Consider the following 24,842-nt stretch of genomic DNA (forward strand, 5'->3'; position numbering starts at 1 on the left):
GCGGGGCTACCAAATTTTTCGTTTTTTATTTTTTTTCGAAAACGGTTTGAGATATTGAACTGCGGTTTGCGGCACAATATGGCACAAACGTAGCACAATTCAGCACAATCAAGAAAAAGATGAAATTCAAAAAGTGCGGGGCTAACTTCACACACGTTCAAAAGCAACATGATTCACCGCAGTTAATCGGATGATCGATCAACGCAGTGAAAAGATCGAATCGCGACGCGTCGCGCGTCCCGCCGCTGATTTAAAGCGCACGGAATCGCGGGAGCGGCGTGCGTAATGCCGGACCTATCATCGGTATGAGACTTCGATCATAATTGATACGTCGAGCGATTTGTCGATCCGGCATCTGTACAAACGCTGGCGAATAGTGCGCTAGAAAAGGATTCAAGTGTGAAAAGGATAAGGTTTAAGATAGTGAAAAGGAGAAGCACTGGTAAGCATGGAATTTCCTTTTCCTTGTCCTTGGGAACTGAAATTCGCCGGCAGAACTGCTGGAGAGAGCAGTTTCACGATTTATCGGGCAATGTAAGGGCAACCTCGACCAACCGCAGTTAATTTAATCGTCGATTAACTTACAGGCCGACAAACATAAAACTTTTATTTATATACGAGAATTATATTATTAGAGATTTTTAGAGTGAAAAAGTGCGCGATTGTATTTGCCAGTGTTTATCGCTGCCGCTTACTGCATTGCCGGTTCCTGTTCAGTTGGTGTTGTCTGATGACACGTACCACGAGAATGGTGCGGGCAACACGTGCGGACGGAACGCTGAAGGTGAGAAAATGATTAGCGTTCTCGTGTTAATTTCTGCAGATGTGCGCGATGATGCTGTAAAACGGATCTCGATCAATCTTTGTGCGTTCATTCGAGTCTGCTAATCAATGCATTTAGCAGCGAAATTGAGGATCGTTTCATATTTGTTACGATTCTTTTGTAGCCTACGCGAAGACGAAATGTTAACATCGTAAAATAGGTTATATCGCCTCGACGTCACGCTTACTGAAGGACAACGGATCCGTTCAGCGAAGAATGAAGTTCATGAGCGTGACGTAAGCCGCGCGCAAGCGAACTCATTAATATTATTGCACAGTAGACATTCATACATAAAAAATCACTTATCGCAGGTTTTATATTAAGTAAGACTCACTTTACATTGTTTCATTGCATCATTGGTTTTATTACGTTTGCAAACCTGTGCATTATACTTTCTTGCATTTGTAAATAAAATATTAATCACTTATAGGAAACGAAGCGTTACTGTAGAGACTCATCATGGTGGCTGTAGGGAAGCATGCTGAGGCTTCTGGCGTCATACGAAGAGAGATGAAAAATATGTTTACCGTGTGGTCCACCGTTAAACCGCAGAAAGCTATCTTTACCTGCGTCCTTTTCCAAAGACAATTTCTGCGGACAATTGCTCATAAAATAAAAAAGCCTGGAGGTGACATGAACAATGAAACGCCATATCGAGAAAACATTGGAGAGAAAAATTGGATTCAGCCTGAGAGAGTCCGCGTCGATGAAGCATCAAAGTCCGTCTAGCGGCGTCGGAAGGCGATCACCATTTTTGGCTCGACATCGCCGAGAGCGGAGCAAGCAGCGCGGAAATGGGAAGAGCGTCGGGTTGCTTTATAGTTCGAATCCCAAGAGTGGCAGCTTCCCTCTTCGAGAGGCGTCGCGACGCATGTTCCCGTCCCGATGAGTCTCACCGGGTATTTCAGTCTGCTTTTCTTCGCTGCGCGACGCTGCAGCGACTTACATTAATACGTACGCGGTGTCGCGTATAGCATATAACGTTTGCTCGCACGCTCGCTCGCTCGTGGCTGTGTCGTGCTATTATTAGTCCTCGGTCATCGGAGAGGAGCCTCTACGTACGCGAGCGCGAGCGAAGGCGCGACGACAACGACGCACGCACGCACGCTCGACGCGGAGAAGTTCTTGACGCGCCTCCTCTTTCTCTCTCGCCGAAAAGAAGCTCGTCGACGGGTTGTCGCATTCGGAAAATTCGTTGCCCGTTGTGCACGTGCGTGCGGAACGCCCGCGTTTGTGTCGCCGCGCCCCGCGAATCCGATTCCCCCGGTTCTGGTGCCCCGCGATCCGCCGTGATCGCGCTCAAGAGGAAGGAAGGCTTTCGGTGGCATCCGTTCGTTGGACCTTGGGAAAGATGATCCTCGCACGCTCTTCACTGTGAGTCGCCTGGCCTTCGCGGGGTCCTTCGTTTCGGAGAGTGAAATCAGCGCGCGGTTCCGGTGGACTCTCATCCGCGATGCTATTGTATGTGCGCGTGTGCCTGGCAGAATGCATCTTGCACCAAGCGCCGACTTTCAGTTGTCAAGAATAAACATAGAGTCATTGCTGTAAAGATTCAAGTTAAAATTGACTGCAATTCAACTGATTCTCTGTCTCTTTTTCTCTTTGGTTTCTGGGGTAAGACGGTGAATCGATCGAATACCGGTTAATTTTGAATCGGAGAACGATTCATAGAAGTCGATATACATAGTATTGAAATTCAAAATCGCCAAAATTATACTGTTTCCAACATCTGTTTTCGATTTGTTGAGAGCCGCGACGCGTTGAGTCATTCCGTGCAAAATTAGTATTTTCATCGGTACCGTCAAAGAATGCGAAACAATAATGCAATATAGTTTTTAACCGTTCAAGATATATGGCATCACTCTTGAACTTGTCATTTGAGTTATTTGAGTATTCTCCAACAATCATAAATATCAAATTTAAATGACGCCAACGCCGACTCAAAGCTCCACACGACGCACCTTGATCCGTGAAATCGCGCGAGACATTCATGACAGAAGAATCCCGCGCATATTGAGAAATAGCGCGATAACGATGCAAATGTCAGAGCGTTGCATATACCGGACGTGTTAGGGCAACAATGCAAATCCTATGTATTTTAAACAGTTTTGCATTGCATTTTTATTTTCTTTTAAAAGAAGAGTATACTTAAAGAAAAGCAAAGGAGTTTGAAATTCTGAAATGTAAAATAAGAAACGCAAAATTGCCAAAGTACTTGTTTCTAATGTTTTATTAGACACAATTTAGACTATATTATTTTATTATCACATCGCTTAATTTTCAATTATCTTCTTTGATGTAATTCTCTTTGATAATGAATTCGCGCGTATCGCGATCGTTTGTCAAACTCCCACGTTTCTAATGTTGAGTCGGTGTTAAATTTGTAACGCCCCGCGTGCTGCGCGATGTGTTACCATAATGAGCCTGTGCGTTTAGCCAATGTGCATTTATCGTAATGACCGTTGCAACGAGAGAAATGGGCGTGTATACACGCTCTTTGCATTCTGCTGCACATGTAGCAAACGATGCTTACAATGCGTGCGTAACATGTGTATATGTATATGTATATATACAATATGATGTGATGTGTTGCCGAGGCTTTGTCTGATTAGAAAAGTTCTTGCACAATATTATTCATTAATAATTTTTTATTAAAATATTTTTGAAAATCTGTTTATGCATGAGTAAGTAGAATCGCATGACAAAATAACAATGACATCACGTGTATAATTAACAGATGAAATGACAGAATAAATGTCTGATCATCATTCTCACACTTTCTTCGAATGATGAGTCACGTTATGTATTTGCATAAATAGTAGTCTTTTTTTTTTAGTCTTAAAAGGTTAACGTTAGCCATTAATATTATATACAAATGTAAATTATTCTTAATTATTTTCAGCACGACTCGGAAGAGATTTCTTTGGATTTAGATTTCGTAAGCTAATAATTATACAATATGTTTTGCATAAAATTCTTTTATTTCCTTCAGATGAGGGATGCGATTCCGCAGAAGGGAAGTAACAACATAGCCACCCCCAAATCCAAACCGTCCTTGGAACTATATCGACCCCCAGGTTCGTATTCCTTCTAAGCGAGCACGGAAATACGTGTGTCATATTATGTCGCAAGCCTGATTGCGCACGAATTTTCATCCGTTTGCTTTCGCGGTCATCTCTAGGTGGGAGAGCGGAAGGAACCACGGCGAACGTCACCAATCTTCGATTAAACGTGCATGCCAAAGAATTCACGATGAAGCAAAACGATACGCATCCTTCCAAGTGAGTGCCAACGAGCAGATTACACTTGAATGGCATAGTGAAAAATCAATTTACTGAATCACAACATCTTTGAATTAATTTATTAAATAAAGGACTTTTATGGAATTTTCCATAAAAGCTTTTAGACTTAATTCTAAGTTTAGCTTGATCCGTGAATAATCTGGACCAACGTGTCTCAATCAGGTCTCGGAACAATGCATCAGAACGCTATTACCTACAGCACAGCAAGTCTAGCGGCAATGTTCATCGGTATCTCTATGCTCAGCAGCAACAGTTGCAACATACTCTGCAACAACAGCAACACCAACTTCCGTCCCGTCATTCTCAAAGTAGCCATCATTCGAATTCCACGTTACGTCAAACCCATCCTCTGGACACGTCCGCGTCCAGCGGAAACATTTTACACGTAAGTAAAGAAAGTTTGCAGGACAATGGAAGCGTGAACCGTGCCGAAAATGTGAAATCAGAATGTAGAATCAACGACGATCGTTAACTTGATTCCTGAAATAATTCTCAAATTAAGATTAATTCAAATTAAAGTAAAATTAAAATTGCTTAAATGGTTTGTCCGTCAGGCTGCAAATCGAGTGCACTTCAACGTGGAAAACGAAGTTAAGAATAATCTCGCGAAACCGGGCAAACTTACCAAATCGCACACGTTTGTATCAACCTACGGTCTGAAACGATCAAAGAGCATGAACTCGGCGGACGTGCTGGCTGCCAAGGCGCTCAATATCGCCGAGGCTTCCGAACTCGGGAAATTTCCCTTGCCTATTCAAGATATACTTTTGCGAGCGATAGAAGGTAAGAGAATTAGTTCCTTGTTAGTTAATAGATGCATTAAATTGAAGAATTTGAGTGCATTGCTCACACTGTATTATTGACGTTCTCCATAAAAAAAAAACAACTTTTATATTAAAAACTTAATTAAGAGTTAGAAACATTTATCTTAATTGGTTTTGTTTTTGGTAGACCCGAATCTTTTAAATGCGAGGACATTGATGGAACTGGTGCGACATATTCTAGAGAGGGTGGTGGAGGATCGCAAATATGCCGAGCCGGCGGCTAAAATTTGCATCACAATCATAGAGGTCATTATTTTTCTTACATTATATTATTTCTTTGTAGAAAAATCAGTAACTGATGATAGTAGCTTATAATTCTACCTTTCTTACCAGAAAAATTATTTTACTTTTTAATAACATTTTTAATAATAAAAATTATTCTTAAAATATTTTTAATTATACAGGTATAAATTAATTATAAATATAATAACTGTGATTAGGGATTATTTACGTTTTATTTTGCTCTAAGTATACCTAAGAACATTGCATAATCAGTAGTACACTAATTTAGACGATGATCTTACAAGTTGTTAGTATGATTCAGAGGAAGACCTATACACATTTGACCTAACCGCATATTTTATGAATATTTTATACAGAAAGAAACGAAGGAAACTTTTCTGGAATCCTTGCTAAACATGTGTCAACAATGGTACCAAGACCGTACTCGATTATTACACGACGGTACCACTTATCACCGATACTCAGCGTTCATGACATTTCTTAACGAGATGTATTGCCAGGTATAACTGAGTGCACGTTAATACACTTATATCGCGCAGACCATTTATTAACTCCATAAGAAACGCCTATCTACCCGTCATAATTCGTCGGGGATTATACCGATTTTCAAGTCTAACAACAAAAAACGGGTAAATTATGAGATCCTCGGTCCTAACATCTAATTTAAACGTCTCGTCCTCTTTAATGACTCGGTTTTCTTACGTCTGGTTTTTATCGCCTTTTGCGCGTGTTGCGACTGTTATATCCCGCATACACAGCGCGCCCGCATACATACACGCGCATAATCGCGTGATTGCAGCTGAAGCGACGGCAGCTACAGCTGAAAACGCAGCAGGAGGGCGTTCCACCCGGACGTGTACTCCTCACGCTGCTGTGGAAGTGTTGCCAGGATTGTTTGCAACCACCCGTCATCAACTCACTTGCCGAGGTAAGATAGACATCCTGTCCGTCCTCTGACAGAATAAAAAATAAAGTTCAATGCAGACATGAGAATATCCACGAAGATTTATCTTGATTAAATGTAAAATTTTATTTCCAAGATAAATTCGTGCATTGATTCGCGATACCTATCGTATTCCTGTGTTTGGAAGCCCGCTTTATGAAACAATTCGTTATCGAGCTATTGTCATGAAAATTTATTGCAATCTCGATTTATTCTCTCGAATGGTGTGTATCGAACGTCTGTTCTCCATCCTCGCTAGACCAACTGCCTGTTCTTCATCCTTACGTGCATCGGTAAGGATTTGGACGCGGAGCTACCCGCGCAGTTGCAGCAACTACTTGGCAGCGTGCGGGACGCCTTCCTGGCAGAGGAGACGACGACGCTACCACCGGTGAAAAGAACACTCTTGCAGCTGATCGAGCTTCATGCGGCGCATTGGCAGCTACCAGCGCCGGCAGTGGTTTACTATTACCCCTCGAACTCGAATTCCAAGTGACCGCTGTCCAGTGCGCTCGCGGTCTCTCCGTCCGTCTCTCCAGAACACGCGCGAGTGAACGTACACATACGAATATATCTTATTTAATAAGTATTTATACTGAACCGAGAGAAATAGAGAGAGAGAGAGAGAGAGAGAGAGAGAGAAAGGTCTTTTCTAAACGAAGGAGACATGGGTGCGCGACAAACGAAAGCACAAACGATGACACGATGTACGAATCGATTTTCGATTCTCAACGAAACACGAACGATTCGCGAGAATTTCGATTCTCCTCCACTGATATTTTCGTTCGAAGGTTCCCCATTTAATAGGCGCGAACAGTGCTACGAGTAAACAAGTTTTTTTGCATAGACCTCTTAAGTATTTTTGCGAAATCGTTATAATGATTAACATTCGATGATAAATAACAAGGTCGGGGAATTCCAGCAAACACTGTGTTGCAATTCCTCGACCGTTCAGCCTCGAGTCCGTGAAAAGTCCTGTCGGCGAGCCGGCTTTATCACGAAGAAAAGAAGAGGGTGAAGGACCTCGGCGTTTCCGAAACGATGAAGAGACGTTGATATAAACGCGCCGTAGGACGCGTGCTGTAGCAACGCTCGTGCGATCTCCTTTTCCGAATGCGATTCCTTCTGCCGATCCGTGCCAAGGGCGATAAAAGATCGACCGGTAGCCGGGTAGACGCGATTTCTCCCCGGGTTGAGTCATAAATGCGAGCGAGCCGCCGAATTGGACGAATCTCTCGACGGTCTGAACCGCGACGGAGCAACGTATCGCCGAATCTTCCCGATGAGTAAAGGCAGAAGACGCATCCGATTGAGACATCCGTAGATTACGACAGTGCTTGCAGAGCGTCAGAGAGCTGGGACGTAAATCTGCAGTTTCGAAATGAATAGCCGCGAGCGCGAACTACAGCTATTAATTATGCTGTAATTATCCCGAATAGGAATTACCCCAGACAATGCGATCAGTAGAAGTTATGTAGCCCCTTTAAGAAGCTATAAAGGAAGCTATGATTCTTTCCAGCGTACTTCACTGTTGTTTAGACTTCTTTTGGACTTTTGTATCATTTGCACGCGGTACTAGTCGACGATCAGGTACAATGTATACCATTATCGATGCAAATATAAAAACCAATCAATTTCTAAGACGTGTGTGCGTCAATACCCTGCTCGCCGGCTTCGCGCCGCAACGAGCGCGACACGCATTGGCGTGACACGGATTTTCTTCTCATTTTTATCGTAAGAGACGAAGGTACATACAGTGCGTAATGCTGCATCGAAAGAAGAAGAAGTCATTGGAGTATGCCGGAGGATGTGCCGAGTGGATTGCGCGCGCAAACGTACCGGTGTCATCCGTGTCATTTCTAACGCGTGCCTGGGAGCGCACGGAGGCCTTACCCATCTCCGACATCTCGGTCCGACCTTGAAACAATCTGCGGCGACTCGAGAGAGGTTTCGCCTTGGGTAATCGGTGCCGCGGACTCGAAAACTAGGCCTGTGTCCGCGGTGACGTCGCCGTGCCGCATCGATGTTGTTACGGAGCGGCGTTCTTCAACCGGTACGCGCCGCACGGTGGGACCATATATATACATATATATATATATATATTTTTTTTTTCCTTATCCTTAGATGCCAGTCCCAGGAACGTCAGTTGAACAGCGTCATCTTAATGTCCACTTTAGATCCGTCTCTCTAAAGACGGTGCGGAGGACGGTGCATCGAGCGAGCCTTAATTAATCTCGACGGTTCACGGCGATGGCTTTAGGCGTGCCCCGCAGGGATACCTGAAGAAAATGAACCCACGATCTCAGAGGTGTGAATTAAGGTGAATGCTAATCCTCCCCGATCTTTGATCCTTTAATCTTTAATTATCGCATGTGCAATTAGTTATGACTCTCGTGGACATTTTCCATGTTATTTTTAAACGGCTGAAGAACACTGACGTAGAGGCCGACGTCGTAGCCCGCGGTGGAGGCGGCGAGAGGAAGAGAGAGATATACGGAGGAGGACGAGGTGGAGGAGGCAGACGGAGGTGCGCGCGTTCGCAGTAACGAAACAAATAGGCCGGCGACTTTCACCGCGCGACCAAGAGCGGCTATGCGGCGGCGGAGGCGCGGACCAGCTCGCAGTCAGACCCCACAGAGTTGGAGAGTCGCGACCGTTCTTGGGGGCCCCCTGAGTCGTCGAATCCGTCGTCTGGCCGCGTTCCCGGCTACCCTCCTTTCCCCCCGCAAGGTTCCCCGGACCGTTTTCCTCCGCGGGCGGACCTGCATCGAGCCAGCGGCAGGCTCGCAGTCTCCTTTCGAACCTCGGGAGGCTCTCTGCGGTTCTCCTCTTGCAGCGATCTCGGTGCTCGCACGTGATCGCCTGCACGCCACATCCGGGGGCGGTCAAAAAATCGCACGCGTGACTCGTTCGCGCGCGGCGAACAGCGGCTACGTGGTACCAACGACCTATCCGCCGCCTTCAGTCCCTCGACCGGTTCACGTCCGGTGAACCCGCAAGAATTCACGGCGGTCGTCGCACTCTCGTCGCGTCTGCTGATGGACGATACCAGCGGGATGTGTCCCCGAGGACGTCGTTGACATCAAAGAGAGAGAAAGGGGAGAGAGAGAGAGAGAGAGAGAGCAAGAAAGAGGAAAAGACTAGTCGGCGACGGCGAGGAGCGCGAGGAAGAAGACGCGCTGTGTTGCGTGCTCCGGCACGAGAGAAATGCACGGGCGTGGACTCGACGAGACTGAGTGACACACGATGACACGACGACGATGGTCGGTCCGCGGCATCGGCTCGCGGCTCTGTGCGATCACTTGGACATTTTGGATCATATTACCTGCTAGAACCGGTAAGTGCAATCGTCCGGCATCTCCGGTGCACGCGCCCTCATAAATCTTGCTCCTCACAAGAGCGAACCGTTCGAGTTCTCTCAATCGAAAGTGAAATGCATTGTATCTGAAAGTCTTCTGCTCCGCGTAATATATGATGATGATATTAAAATTGATGTGCTAATGTGATTATAAAGTGTGAGGATACAGTTTGATATATTTAATAGCAGGATAAAAGGATTCGGTCATTTCTATACGCATGCATGTTTACACGGTAAATGTAGATGTAATAATATTTTTGTATTTCTCATTCGTTTATTAAATTTCACCAGCAGAGCTATAAACGAGCCGTAAAATAACGCCGTAAAATACAATGGAACGTAACGAATTTGAAGAGAGTTGATGATGAAGATAACTGGCTGGAGAAAACTCTACAGACCTATTTCGCGACACGCGCGCGTATTTGTATTAAATTAAAAATAATGAGAAGTTAAGAATTTCACGAAAGTTAAGAAAAGAATTGTAGATGCAAGAGATAGAGAAGTAATTTCGCAACGGTATCAACTCCTTTTAACCCGTTTAATTCCTTTTATACTTTTGACCTACTTTCGGGTTACGTCTGTGCGTCAAATGTCAATCGAGCTTCTTCATTATCTCCGATTATACTTCCAAAGAAAATTCCATATTGCATTCTCCTAATAATTGAGAATTTTCTAATATTCTGATAATTGAAAAATAGGATGTGCATGTTACATACCAAGCTTATCGCTTATTGACTCAAGAGATGATAATTCATTAATTCTTGTGCGGTCTAATACAACATATTAAAGTATCGGTAATTAAATTTGCTAGATATTACAGTGATATTGCAAAATTTAGCCTTTGATGATAGTAACGAATTTATCTATACAAATAGGGATTATTGTAGGAGCGGGACTTAGTTATGCGGACAACAAACAGAGGTACGATGGGTTTTACAACAATTTGGCTCATCCTGATTGGGGAGCAATTGGCAAGTATCCGAAATTGTATACTGAAATCCAAATATCTATGCTGTTATAGGTATTATTATAGTGGATGTGTCAAGATTATATTTTTGAAATGTTTTTATGAAATGGAAATGATTTAAGAATCTTCTTCTTCATTGAATAAATTAGTTAATGGCGCTTCGAGACATTTAAATATAATTTATTAGAATTTTATTACTATTCATTTTATATTTATATTAACGATATTACTAAAAATCTATCTTTAGTCTTTTTAATATTCTGACGAAGAAGACGACCTCAGAATTTAAGTTTGCGCTATAAAACTCTGAAAATAATCACAAGTTATTTTACTTTATATATTTTGTGTCAAGAATAAGGTTTAAGAGTCTATTAAAGTATTGTATATAAAGAATAAAGAAGAAGATGACAATCCTATATTCGGCGAAGCTAATTCTCCGCGGAAAATTATTCTAACACAACTCATACGTTTCTCCATAGACAGTAGGCTTATTCGAAAGGTCCCAGCGGCATATTCCGACGGCGTGTATGCGATGGCTGGTCAAAATAGACCATCTCCTCGGAAGCTCAGCGACTTGTTCATGCAAGGCGACGATGGTCTGCCATCGGTGAAAAATCGGACTGCGTTATTTGCTTTTTTCGGTGAGGATAATTATATTATAAAATAGCTGTGATGATAATTCATAATGTAGTACTTATATATAGAATATAGCAATTGAGTTTCTGTAATTATCTGAATTATCATTAATCATGTAATTGTGATGTAATTATCTCAGTATCATCTACAATATATTTTATCTGCAATATACTATCATTATGCATTATTTGCGTCATATATAATTTTCTACATTTGAACAAAACATACAAAGATAGACACATGAGTGCCACGTCTGTCAAAGCTTTGTATCTCATTGCGAATGCAGTAAACCAATTTAATCAGAGTGGGCTTGGCGAACGCCCCTGTCTATCAACCCAGTTTGGAACTGTCCTGAACCGTTGCGTTTCTCAAATTTAAATGTCAAAGTCGTGCGCGACACCCGCACAGTTTCTTGCCGGAACTCGTGTTGTTCGTGAGTTCTGGTCACCCACCATGATGATAAATTCTTTCAGGACAGCTGGTCACGTCGGAGATAATCATGGCCAGCGAAAGTGGTTGCCCCATAGAATTTCATCGGATCGACGTGGACAAATGCGATCCGGTTTTCGACAAGGAGTGCCAAGGTAACAAGTATATTCCGTTCCTCCGAGCGGATTACGACCGTCAAACCGGCCGCAGTCCCAACAGCCCACGGGAACAGGTAATTTCCAGTTTTCTTGAGTCAATTTTGCCACAAATTACACCCTTCCCGGATCATAGATTCCAATTTAATTTGAAGCTTGCTTGTTCCTTCACGATAATTTATCTAATCAATTTATCTAATGAAATCTAATTTATCTAATCAAAATATTGAAGTGATTATTTGATTAACAGTCTCGTTTAAAGCTTCATATTGCACGAATGTAACTTTTGTTGTTGTAATGTATATATGCGCATTCGTCCCCGTTGAAAGCGCTCGCCTGTAGTTAAATGTTGCGTCCTGTTTTAAGACAAAACCGTGAGAAATAGCTCTGAATACGTGAGGTTGCAGATAAACAAGGTGACGAGCTGGATCGACGGTAGTTTCGTCTATTCGAGTAGCGAGGCGTGGGCCAACACAATGCGCTCATTCAAGAACGGCAGCCTTCTCATGGAGCAGACGAGACAATTTCCCGTGAGGAACACCATGCGCGCGCCCCTCTTCAATCACGCGGTGCCGCATGTCATGCGAATGCTTAGCCCGGAGCGCTTATTTCGTAAGTGAAATTACTTATGTATATTATAGATTCAGTTTATCAGCAATCTATAGACTTTCCTGGGAGATTTGTATCCATATCTCTCTCAGCGCAATGAAATTTAAAAGTTGACTTATTCTTAGAAACATGATTGGATGCCATTGCTTTTTCTCTCACCTTTTCACAATAATCAATATATTAAGTAATTTTAATAATTATTATTTCGCAATTTTGTGTTAAATTAATTCGTTAAATAATAATATAAATTCTGTTTTAAATGGAGATTCTAGTGAAATATAAAATTTAATTAATAGCTTCAATTGGTACTAAATTTTGATTTTTCATTGCTTGTCCTTCATAAAATAATAGTACTTAATAATAGTGCTTTGATATTTTTATTGAGGAAAAATTAACTTTGTTTGATGAAACGGATATGCAAATTTGTGACTATCTAATGCAAATTTTATTAACTGTTACTTCATTACTGAGCAGTATCTTTTTTTATAGACGTTGAGTAAGAAACTATCACTCCCCGCAGATTATTCCATACTTGCACAATTTGAATATTCTTTCTATTAATTAAGTGCTGAAATTAAATGATTATCTGACTATAACTGTCGATCTATCATGGATTTTTCACATTACATTGCAATTTTTGCGCTAACGGTGCGTGCTTGCGGTCGTTCCATTATAACGTGTTTTAACTTTCCCTGCAATTAATTTTCTGACTCTTGCGAAAGTGCCCAACAATTATATTGCGCAGTGCTCGGCGATCCAAGAACGAATCAACACCCACCACTGTTAGCTCTGGGAATCTTATTCTATCGGTACCACAATGTCATAGCCGCTCGCGTGCAAGAGGAACATCCCGATATGTCCGACGAAGAAATCTTTCAAAAAGCACGCCGGATAGTCATCGGAACGATTCAGGTAGATAATAGCTCGTTTCTCTTAAAATAGATTTTAATAAATATAAAGATATTTTCATCTATGACACGGAAAAAAATGTGGATGAAAATTAGGTTTATATAAGAAGGATATGATCAATTTGTGTTGAATCTTTTACTTCGGATCACAGCCGAATTCTTTATGCATGTAAAGTCTCGACCTTCCAGAACATAATTTTTTACGAGTATCTACCGGCATTTTTAAATGAGGACCTGCCATCGTACACTGGTTACAAGCCAGATTTACATCCGGGTATCAGCCACATATTTCAAAGCGCCGCTTTTCGTTTCGGTCATACTCTTATACCACCAGGCATATACCGACGAAATGAAAATTGCGAGTACAGGAAAACGAATATGGGCCAACCAGCTATCAGATTATGTTCCACTTGGTGGGATTCAAACGTGAGTATTACACATTAATTAATTTCTGAGAGAACATTGTTGCGGATATCTATTTTTGTTCATTAGAGTATCTATTGATCAAACTTTGAACTTCAGAAAAGCTTCGATACATAATCAGTTGCCTCCTTAAATTATTGTATTACGAAACTTACGACTGCATCAAATTAACGTGACTGTTCCTTGCAGGAAGTTTTGGCTAACAGCACAATCGAAGAGCTAATTATGGGCATGGCGTCGCAATTGGCGGAGAAAGAGGACACTCTTCTCGGTACTGATATCCGGAACAACCTATTTGGCCCCATGGAATTCTCGCGCAGAGATCTCGGCGCTCTAAACATTATGCGGGGTCGTGACAACGGTCTGCCAGACTATAATACGGCCAGAGAGTATTTCAAGTTAGCCAAACGAAAAACGTGGAACGAGATCAACCCGGGACTGTTCAGTAAGAATTCGTCGTTACTACGCACCCTCATTGAGATCTACTCCAACAATCTCAACAACATTGACGTCTACGTTGGCGGAATGCTCGAATCCAAGGACGGACCCGGTGAGCTCTTCACCGCGGTCATAAAGGAGCAATTTCTACGTTTGCGAGATTCCGATAGATTCTGGTTTGAAAACGAGGAGAATGGGTGAGGGTGAACTTCCTTTTAATGCACCTATAATAGATTATTTTTATTTTATTCAGATATTAAATTATTCACAATATGTATCATGTGGTTTTTATTCGACAGCATTTTCACGAAAAATGAGATAGAAGTAATACGTCGTGTTAGTCTCTGGGACGTGATCATAAATGCCACTGATATACCATCCGATGCGATACAGAGACGAGTATTCATTTGGCAAGACGGTGATCCGTGTCCTCAACCCTTCCAGTTAAATTCGACGATACTTGAGCCTTGTGTTCCCTTACAACGTTACGATTATTTTGAGGTAATTAATGTTTAGAAAACCATTTGCTATTTGTACCTTTTATTTACCTGTAATTTTTACTATTTTAAAGAAATAAAATTCTTTGTTTAATCGATTTTTTAAATAAAGGAAATGAAGAAATGATAACTATATTATTAAAAAAATATTTTTATTATTTTTATTTTCTTTACAATTTCCTATACAATTTATTTTTCGCGAAAAATTTATATTATAGGGAAGTGAACTTGTTTATATCTATGCCTGCGTCTTCCTTGGATTCGTTCCAATTCTCTGCGCTGGTGCGGGATACGGATTGGTAAAATTGCAAAACAGACGGCGGCGAAGATTAAAGATACTTCAAGAGGCAATTCAAAAGCGAAGCGACGGGATTTGCGTCGACAAAATGATCGTACGTGAGTGGTTGCACGCGAATCATCGCCGTCTCGTAAAGGTGAAATTCGGGCCGGAAGCAGCGTTGCACATTGTCGATCGGAAAGGAGAGAAACTTCGTACGTTCGATTTTAGTGGCGTCAACACTATAACTATGGAGGAATCACAGGTACTCTTTTACTCAATTACGATATATGTATGAATGAATATGTATAAAATAATATTTGTAAATAATATAATTAACTTTCTGTAATGTAGACAATACATACAACAGACTTTAATTCTCATTATGTGCTATAAAAGAAATAATAGAATTATTATTATATTATTATATTAATTATTAATAGAAATAATAGAATTATTTGAGAGAATACATCAAACTGTTTAATATAAAAAATTAAAAAAATGGAAGAGAGCATATATTTAAATGCATTAATTCTGGAAATTAATTACAAAATTGGTTAAAAATGAATAAATAAATTAGATCCGTCGAAACGATACAGCAATTGTAATAAAAATGATATACGTTAATCAAGTATATCGCATTTTACATAAGCTATTTCTCGAAGTTACATAATGCTTCATTCCGTAATTGGTTGACTTTACGCGTCACGCCGTATACCTAATAATTATTAATCGTGATTTCAGGAGAGCGAAACCGGACATCGTAAGGCCCTAGTGCTGTTACGTATACCGCGCGATTACGACCTTGTCCTTGAACTCGATTCGCTGGCTTCGCGTAGAAAGTTCATTGCGAAATTAGAGGCGTTCTTGGCGTCGCAAAAAAAGCATTTCACACTCACGCCAATCGCGCGGGATATCATGTTGGCAAAGGCGGAAACCAAAGAGCGCCGGCAAAAGAAGCTCGAGCAGGTTCGTATCTTCTGTGCAATTTACGATTATGCAGATTCGTTGAATTCAACAGAGAAATGTATTAACATTAATTTTGAGTAGAAAAAAGAAAGAAAAACGAAACTTGATGATATTATTAATTTATTCTATTTTTTATTGCATGTGCAATAAAATTTAAATTTTAAATATCAGTTATCGTAATACTTGTACATAAAGGATGATATGATTGCAATTACATACTGCGAAATATTTTTAGTTCTTCAGAGAAGCGTACGCTTTAACCTTTGGTTTACGGCCTGGTGAACGAAGACGTCGATCCGACGATAGCGATACCGGAGAAGTCGTCACCGTGATGCGTACTTCATTATCCAAGAGTGAATTCGCGAGTGCCCTCGGCATGCGGCCCGACGCAGTCTTCGTAAAGAAAATGTTCAACATCGTCGACAAGGACGGTGACGGTCGGATTTCTTTCCAGGTATGATCGTGCTTTTATTATTTTTTTAGCGCTCTAACCGTTGTCTTTGAGACATCAAGACCGCAAGAGCAAAAGCTGTGTTTGTTAATTTCAGGAATTCTTGGACACGGTTCTGCTGTTCTCGCGCGGCAAGACCGAGGACAAGCTGCGCATAATCTTCGACATGTGCGATAAAGATAGCAATGGAGTGATTGACAAGGAAGAGCTGTCGGAAATGTTGAGGTCGTTAGTAGAGATAGCGCGTACCACGAGCCTCTCGGATGATCACGTCACCGAACTAATCGATGGCATGTTCCAAGTGCGTCTCCTTTATGCTTCTTATTATCACTAATTTTTAGTAATTCTTGTAATAATTCTCTTCATTAATTCAATAATTCAATATCGATTTTGCAATCGTTTGAATTCTTTATCCACCAGGATGCTGGCCTCGAGAGGAAGGAATACCTCACGTACAACGACTTTAAATTGATGATGAAGGAGTACAAGGGCGACTTCGTCGCAATCGGTCTTGACTGCAAGGGCGCTAAGCAGAACTTCCTCGACACGTCGACGAACGTCGCACGCATGACCAGCTTTCACATCGATCAATTGCCGTCGGAGGACTCGAAGAGTTGGACGCGCAAACAATGGGACGCCGTGTCGACCTTCGTCGAGGAGAACAGGCAGAATATTTTCTACCTCTTCGTGTTCTACGTGGTCACCATAGCGCTCTTCGTCGAGAGATTTATCCGTGAGCACTCAATCGAAACTCAAGCAACTCAGCAAAAGTCCAAAAGCACATCAAGATCTTCCCTTTTAGACATCTTTGAGACATTTTTCGGACATTCGAATCAACTGGGAAAGCGTTTCCGCTCGTTCGCGTCCATCGCAAATTTCTGATTCCCCGTCTTTCCTGCGCAGATTACTCTTTCATGGCGGAACACACGGATCTGAGGCACATTATGGGCGTGGGAATCGCCATAACCAGAGGATCGGCGGCCGCCCTGTCCTTCTGTTACAGTCTGCTGCTACTAACGATGTCGCGCAACCTGTTGACGAAGCTGAAGGAATTCTCAATCCAGCAGTACATCCCGCTGGACTCGCACATACAGTTCCACAAGATCGCAGCATGTACGGCACTTTTTTTCTCTGTGCTGCATACGGTCGGTCACATAGTCAACTTTTATCACGTTTCCACGCAGCCGATAGCGCATTTACGCTGCCTCACCAGTGAAATCAGCTTTCCCAGCGATGCGCGGCCTACTATCTCCTTTTGGCTGTTTAGAACAGTGACCGGTAAGTAGTAACCGATAATATTCTAAGTAAACCGCGCTAAATTTGCGGTTGCCTCATTCGCCCGTGAAGCGTTTCAGAACTTTCCCGCGAATGTCAATTGACGATTTCTTCGCTTTGCCCTTGTCGCAGGTTTGACTGGTCTTCTTCTCTTCGTCGTCATGACGATCATCTTCGTCTTCGCGCATCCCACCGTACGGCAGAAGGCCTACAAATTTTTCTGGTCGACGCACAGTCTCTATGTGGTTCTGTACGCGTTGTGCCTGATTCACGGCCTAGCTCGTTTGACAGGCGCGCCACGATTCTGGATATTCTTCGTCGGCCCGGCGATCATCTACGCGTTGGACAAAGTAATTCGCATTTTCGCGCTTCCCAGAGCGGGATACTAGGATGGTGAAAACGAATGTAGTCCCAGCTTCTCGCGCATTCACTTGGCACACACACGCTCGTGATGTTATATAAAATTTTAAAAAAATTATAAAATTATGAATTATAAAAACTTGTTTATTATGCATGCTATCAGCTGATGTAACAGGACCTGTATGTTACACGTTATTTCTCATGCGGGTCCCGTACGATTGCTATTTAAAATAACTCCATTACCAATATCGGTGTGATAAAAGAAAGGTCGATGTTATGACATACATGTTGACGTTACTCTCACCGTTTACGTTTCAGGTCGTGAGCCTGCGAACCAAATATATGTCCTTGGATATCATCGAGACGGAACTGCTACCCTCGGACGTAATAAAAATCAAATTCTACAGGCCACCGAACTTGAAGTATTTATCAGGCCAATGGGTACGTCTCGCCTGCACTGCCTTCAGATCCAACGAATTCCATTCATTTACGCTGACATCGGCGCCGCACGAGAACGTTCTTTCGTGCCATATAAAAGCCCAGGGACCGTGGACGTGGAAACTGCGAAATTATTTCGATCCCTGCAATTACAATCCGGAAGACGAGCTTCCTAAGATTCGCATCGAGGGTCCGTTTGGCGGTGGAAATCAGGATTGGTACAAGTTCGAGGTCGCAGTCATGGTTGGAGGCGGTATCGGTGTCACCCCGTACGCCTCGATGCTCAATGATCTTGTGTTTGGAACGTCCACCAACAGATATTCTGGAGTTGCGTGCAAGAAGGTGAGGTGCACCGATCAAAACCAGAACGAAATATTTGCCATAGATATTTTTTAAAATAAAAAGATTAAAAGGAGAGTCAACACATCAAAAGACTAATTTAAGGCTTCCCTAATTTATCGTTTGGAAAAATAAAAATAAACGTTCGTCGGGAATACTATTATATATTAGGGAGAAACATTTTTAATAGTAAAGTTAATGCAATAAGAGCCAGTGATTGCCTCATTGCTGGAACATTGCTTCATTACTCGAAAGAGAAACGTGAATGTGCGGTGGAATATAATCCTGAGATATTCTGACATACATATCCTGCGTTTAAATTTAATGATCATTAAAACGAGAGAAAACGTTCTGGTTTATTAGATAACGGCTTTCTTTTTACTCTGCAGGTCTATTTTCTGTGGATCTGCCCGTCGCACAAGCATTTCGAATGGTTCATTGACGTTCTCAGGGACGTCGAGAGGAAAGACGTTACAGACGTACTTGAAATCCACATATTCATTACGCAATTCTTTCACAAGTTCGATTTGCGTACTACTATGCTGGTAAGTAGATTCTAACGCAATTTTTAGTTATTATTTTTCATTACTTGTTTATTAATTATTCTGTCTCACATATGCAGTACATATGTGAGAATCACTTTCAGAGGCTATCGAAGAAGAGTATATTCACTGGACTCAAAGCCATCAATCACTTTGGCCGGCCGGACATGACGTCGTTCCTGAAATTTGTTCAGAAGAAACACAGCTACGTGCGTAATCATTTTCATTATTTTTAAGGATATATATCTAAATATCCAATAGAGAAATTCAACAGGAAATTTGAATTTCCTTTTAAATTTAGACATCTTTTAAGCGTTAAATTATTTGTATAAATAATAGCATAATAATATTCCAAATAATGCATTATTAAAACTACACAAACTGAAATTATTGATTACTGATTATTAATTTACAGGTTAGCAAAATAGGAGTATTCAGCTGTGGACCGCGTCCCCTGACGAAAAGCGTCATGTCGGCCTGCGACGAAGTGAACAAGACTCGGCGCTTGCCGTACTTCATTCACCACTTCGAGAACTTTGGCTAGTCGGATGCACTGCTCCCGAATTTGCGTGAAACAATGAGTCACACCGTGGTCGGTGGCAGTACTTCATCGCAAATTTGGACGGTTTACTACAGCGTGTACATATTTATGCGCTAGCGCGCCGCTTTTCATTATTTATGAGTTATATCGCGTATTATATTTCTTATTTATGAACGAGACAGAGAGAGAATATTGTTTCCTCTTTTTCCCTTGGTTCATCTTCCTGAATGCGGCTGAGACACCCCGTTCGATAATTTATTACGATCTGTACATTCCTAAGCGTGATGCAAATGATTTAATGACAATTTTCAGTAAACAATTCGAATTTTATATATTCGAGTTTGCTGTTTTATTAAATAATATTATTAAAAAAATACTATATTCTATAATATATTATATAAAATATATAGAAATATTTAATGGCGCTTCGGAATGTTGGTGAATATTATAGCTATCTGCAACATCAGCCATTAACGGTTCTGCGCGAAGCCGGTGGGAACGGGTACGACCAGTTGCTCTTACTGGGCTCGTCGCTGATCTCTTGCGGGAACTCGGACAGCTCGTGCGACGTATATCCTCGATTAATGACGCCTTCGGTGTCCTCTTTATTAGCGTGTCTGTTCTGCAGCTTGGACGACAGTTGACTAAAGTATTTTCAAAGTTACAGAACATGTAACAGAGACAATGATTTAGTAACGTGAACTGATTAACTTGATCATAAGCCGAACCTCATTATTCGATCGCCAAAAGAGTCCTCAATTTTGGGAACTTTCCGTCGAATGTTTCGCGTATCGAAGCTCTCTTCTATAATGACGTGTCTATCGTACGGCGTGTCATAGTCGACCTCGAGTATAGTCGAGAATTGATGAGGAAAGATCATGTCTATAGCCGTTATGATGAATCCTGCCAGGAGACACGCGGCACCTATCAAAAGAATTGCAATTATATGTATCTGCTCTAAAACGGCACTCGATGCTCGATAAAAAAAAAAGTAAGACACAAACCAGCCGACAGCACCAACCAAAAATTCCAGCCCAGATTGAAGGAGAGAATCGAGCCTTCGATGTGAGCTATCAGGGGTTCGCATGGTAAGAGAGCCGTGTAGATCAAGTTGGTCAACAACATACACAGGCCCGTAAAAATCATGCTGTACGCGCCGTAGCGTGGTACTACCATGAGTAACAAGTTCATCATCAGCCACGAGGCGAAGGAGGTCCTGTAAGAGATTTTTATTGCATCGCGCAATAGCCAATATGTCGTGTATGTTGTTATACATATATTGGAAAAAGAAAATATGAAAAATATGAAAAGGAAAATATGTTCATCAAAAACGTATTACAGGTAGAAGCGGAACTCCAGATTCTTAAAATTCTTGTGAGGATATTTTGAGGATATGTCGAAACGGTGTACCATAACATTATCGAGGAATAGTATCCAGCCTCGCGATATCGCGAACCCCAAGAGAAACCTTCTTGATGTAGGCTGAAGTATTCCGCTAAGGAGACGATAGGAAACGGTGCACCTTGATAGAGCGCCTGCTTGAAGGCACTAGTCATTTCGCCGGAACTTCGCCACCAGAAACGCTCATTGTATTCGACGTCCCCGTTCATCTTCTCGCTTTCTGGTGACACTGCAAGAACGCAATAAGATCTAATTAACCGAAGCACGTTGAAACTGTACACCGCACAATGACGGACTGATCCAGAAATTGTGAGTCATAATATTTAATTTAAAGAAATTTCAACCATAATTTTAAAAATTGAAGTTTTTACTTTGATGTGCGTGTAGTTCATCTTTTATGATACTTTAATCAAATTCATCTATGATAAAATTCTAAAAATCTATGCTCAAATTCATCTGACTCTAAATCAGATAGTAGAGAAATTGAGAAAACGCGAGAGAAATATTTATCTGTAAAGAGACTTACGCCTGTACGTAATATTGATGTGCATTAAGCCGATGTAACCGCCGATGTCGGCAGTTACTTTATTCCTGGAGAAAGCGCTGTAGGAGGAACTGACAATGGTAGCGGAGCTTGTGTGCCAGGATGAGCCATATTGCGCCACTAACGTGCACACACAGAAAGAGAGAGAACACGATGATTATTTTCCCGCGGCGTTGCATTCGTCATTATCTCGATTGATTTTATCCCAATAAGACTCCGCGATTTTATTCAACGCGACGGTCGGAAAAGTACTTTTTAGCGTTGAACTACGAGCCAATAGTGGCGTAACTAATATCCAGAAAAATTTTACGACAAGTTTAACGATAATGAAGAACAATATATATGCATGTTAAAAAATAAAAAAGAAAACAACGGATAAGGCAATTCAGTGTTGCAAAGCACGTTGTGAAACGTCGTGAGTGACGCATTCGAGATGCATTTCTGTTCTTTATTTCTTCATTAGTTTTCTGCTCCTCCTCCTGTTCTTTTTCCTCCGTTTTTCCTTTCTTTTCTTTTTCGGTCTGCGATTCAAATTTCGCGAGGCCGTTAGTTACGCCACTGACACAGCCAAGGTCTCTTAACTTGGAAAGTAGACGAAGTGCACGAACCTTGAATCGTCGCACCCACGAAGAGGCTCAGGGTAACCGTGAGAAATGTGGTTAACCGCTGCAGCGAAGAAATACCATTTACTCGATAATCGACTTAATCGCCGGTCACGATCTACGATCTGACAGGACACGAGAGAAGCGAAAACTGCTCACCTCTTTCCTGACGCCCGGGAATATGACTAGGAAAGCCGTGAACAGGGTGCCGAATATCACGAACACGATGACCAAGGGAACGTCACCCGTGACAGGAGTGCGGTTGCTGTAGCTGTAGAGCGTCGGGCCACCGTCGCTGCGAAAGGCGTCGAACCATCCCTTCATCTTCCTGGACCAGTCAGTTCCGGCACGCCGGAATCCAGGCCACTTGAACGCAAAGTTTCATTACGCGTCATCTCGGCAACATAAATTGCGATTAAATTGATTTATTCTTCGCCAAACATGCAGCGCGCGCTGTCACGTGCATTATTTCACGCGCTATTTTAGCCTGGACACGTTTCTATTCGCGAGCGAAACGTCAGCGGTGGAGAATCCGGGCAACGCGAAAGTCTGATGAATTCTAGGAGACATCCGAATTCCTCAAACGCTTCATTCTGTTTGCCTCGATACACGTTTCAATTTTCGTGCTGCTCGGGAAACACCGACTGATTTCTGCGGCATCACCGCGAGTGCGGTGAAGACACCCGAGTGGAAGACGGTCGTTCCGACGCGCTATTGCAGAATCGCGGTCTCGTAGCCATTACGACCCAAAAGTGAGAGTCTCAGTCGGAGAGCCGGCCTTGAGAGACACGTAGCTTCGATATCCTGAAGGATTTACCTTCGAGGAAATTACCTCTACGATCGGCGGATTCGGCTATCAGCATCCAAGGTCGATGTCGCCTCGCACGTTTGCGAAATCCTCGGCATGCAAAAGCGCACTCGCGCACCGCGCGACACGAGGGAACGAAGGCGGCGAGTGTACTGAGACTCGAGTGGGTTAACAGGCTCCACTTGGAAAGCGGTTTCCACCAACAGCGGACAGACGACCTCGTGTATTACCTCGGGGAGAGAGAGAGGGTGATGCCACGGGTGGGGCTGTCACCACGGTGGTCATCGGCGGAAGAAAACGGGAGGGAGAGAGAGAGAGAGAAAGGCCAGAGAGACGGAGAGCAGTTGGACGAGAAAGGCCTACGGGCGAATCAGCTGACCGGCCCTCATGTTCGCTCTTGTTGCTCGATTTTTCACGTAAATGAATAACCGGTTAAGAAATATAGATAAGATTTAATAAAAATTATGATTACGCAACCATTAGATTGAATGATTAGATGAATTCCTGTTAAACGCAAATATCGTACTTGCATTTTCAACACTAATATATTGAGAAAGGTCTTTCATCGTTCACTTCTTCAGTTTTAATGCTTGACATGTTTATAGTTTTATTTAGTTCAAATGAAAATAAAAATGAGCTCAAATAAAAATTGTGATAAAGTCGAAATTATTCGGAAAATGTATAAAATGTTATTAAATATTTTTTAAATCTAAAATACACGAGATAAATATAAAAGCTGATTGAAGGATATTAGACCTCGAATGAGAAAACCAAATAACCGCTTCTATTTATAATTAAACAATAGTTAAAGTCAGTCTAAAATTAAGCAAGGTATCCCGATATTCTCTTGAAAGAATACGTTGTTATATGCTTCCTTCATCCATTACAAGTTCTGTATGACGATGCGCGATGACTACGTGATAGAGCGCGCGTATGGATCGTACGGTATGCGAGACGGCATGCGGGTGACATCAATGCTGGCATGCGAGATAACTGTCACGCTGCTAACATAAGAGGAAACCAAAGCTTTCCGAATTTCCACTAATTCCGCGATAAATTCAGCTGCCACTTAAATACTGCAATTTGGCAACTTTGCTCTTCAAATTATAAACACAGAAAAAAGAGCAAAAATTTGTCATAAAATTTGTATTAATTAATAAATAACTTAATAAATGCTGAGAAAACTCTTCGCTTTTAAAAAGTTTCAGCTATTTAAGAGGATTTAAAAGTTCTCTTGTATGTTTATTATCAGATGTAAAAAGTAATTACACACACACACACATATGACACATGTAAAATTATACATGTAAAAATTATAATATAATATTTTACATAATAAAAGCCTATATTTCTATGACACTTTATAATCAGTTTTTTATTTATCTGTTTACAGTAATGCCACTCAAGATGTCAGTTAATTCACGTAACAATCAATGCAGCATTATTTCCGCTGCAAATTGACGATGAAGGCACGCTTTGACAAATTGACTCCTTTCAATTAACTCTTTCCTTCTTTCAAATCTTCTTTATTTTACTCTCACTTGCTCCTTTTTTCCAGCACAAGAAAACACTTTACACGCGATGTCCTTAGCCGAATAAATGTCAAATAAATGGAAACCGTGTCAAATCGTATACCGACAGCGGAAGCACACCGTACCATATTCCGCTCGTTCTTCGCGACCGGATACTGCGGTATGTCGCGTTTAAAGTCGGCTGTGCTATAGCGCCATTGCCGCCGCC

General features: G+C 41.8%; 3 protein-coding genes across 7 annotated transcripts; 2 read left to right on the plus strand and 1 right to left on the minus strand.

The window, feature by feature from the left end:
• Window positions 1–182: 182 nt before the first annotated feature.
• LOC105277840 (CBP80/20-dependent translation initiation factor) lies at window positions 183–7,774 on the plus strand. 3 transcript variants are annotated; one of them, XM_011336507.3, is made up of 10 exons: window positions 183–442; window positions 588–784; window positions 3,816–3,900; window positions 4,005–4,104; window positions 4,288–4,510; window positions 4,680–4,908; window positions 5,077–5,195; window positions 5,549–5,692; window positions 5,992–6,120; window positions 6,395–6,631. In XM_011336507.3, the coding sequence occupies exons 2-10, from the start codon at window positions 731–733 to the stop codon at window positions 6,629–6,631; spliced, it is 1,320 nt and encodes a 439-aa protein (XP_011334809.1). In that variant the 5' UTR covers window positions 183–442; window positions 588–730. The 3 variants fall into 3 exon arrangements, with proteins under 3 accessions (XP_011334809.1, XP_019886736.1, XP_011334810.1); XM_020031177.2 differs by lacking the exons at window positions 183–442; window positions 588–784 and adding an exon at window positions 959–1,722 and having other exon boundaries at window positions 6,395–7,774; XM_011336508.3 differs by lacking the exons at window positions 183–442; window positions 588–784 and adding an exon at window positions 1,773–2,197.
• A 138-nt stretch (window positions 7,775–7,912) lies between these two features.
• LOC105277837 (dual oxidase) lies at window positions 7,913–19,926 on the plus strand. 3 transcript variants are annotated; one of them, XM_026971829.1, is made up of 21 exons: window positions 7,913–8,188; window positions 8,260–9,472; window positions 10,381–10,464; window positions 10,940–11,101; window positions 11,570–11,757; window positions 12,088–12,292; window positions 13,035–13,201; window positions 13,387–13,623; window positions 13,810–14,255; window positions 14,358–14,559; window positions 14,774–15,097; window positions 15,577–15,801; window positions 16,037–16,255; window positions 16,350–16,553; window positions 16,673–16,985; window positions 17,156–17,530; window positions 17,660–17,877; window positions 18,206–18,667; window positions 19,054–19,209; window positions 19,287–19,415; window positions 19,622–19,926. In XM_026971829.1, exons 2-21 carry the CDS (start codon window positions 9,382–9,384, stop codon window positions 19,748–19,750), a joined length of 4,536 nt encoding a protein of 1,511 aa, XP_026827630.1. In that variant the 5' UTR covers window positions 7,913–8,188; window positions 8,260–9,381; the 3' UTR covers window positions 19,751–19,926. The 3 variants fall into 3 exon arrangements, with proteins under 3 accessions (XP_026827630.1, XP_011334803.1, XP_019886735.1); XM_011336501.3 differs by lacking the exons at window positions 7,913–8,188; window positions 8,260–9,472; window positions 10,381–10,464 and having other exon boundaries at window positions 11,032–11,101; window positions 11,575–11,757; XM_020031176.2 differs by lacking the exons at window positions 7,913–8,188; window positions 8,260–9,472; window positions 10,381–10,464; window positions 10,940–11,101 and having other exon boundaries at window positions 11,679–11,757; window positions 12,081–12,292.
• A 219-nt stretch (window positions 19,927–20,145) lies between these two features.
• Window positions 20,146–24,820, minus strand: LOC105277838 (dual oxidase maturation factor 1). Its single transcript, XM_011336503.3, has 8 exons — window positions 23,127–24,820; window positions 22,454–22,660; window positions 22,301–22,358; window positions 21,675–21,812; window positions 21,158–21,377; window positions 20,752–20,963; window positions 20,476–20,671; window positions 20,146–20,391 (listed from the first exon to the last, which is right to left on the minus strand). Exons 2-8 carry the CDS (start codon window positions 22,616–22,618, stop codon window positions 20,211–20,213), a joined length of 1,170 nt encoding a protein of 389 aa, XP_011334805.1. The 5' UTR covers window positions 22,619–22,660; window positions 23,127–24,820; the 3' UTR covers window positions 20,146–20,210.
• Between the last annotated feature and the right edge of the window lie 22 nt (window positions 24,821–24,842).

Source organism: Ooceraea biroi, chromosome 1 (assembly GCF_003672135.1).
Source record: "Ooceraea biroi isolate clonal line C1 chromosome 1, Obir_v5.4, whole genome shotgun sequence".
Taxonomy (NCBI): Eukaryota; Metazoa; Arthropoda; class Insecta; order Hymenoptera; family Formicidae; genus Ooceraea; species Ooceraea biroi.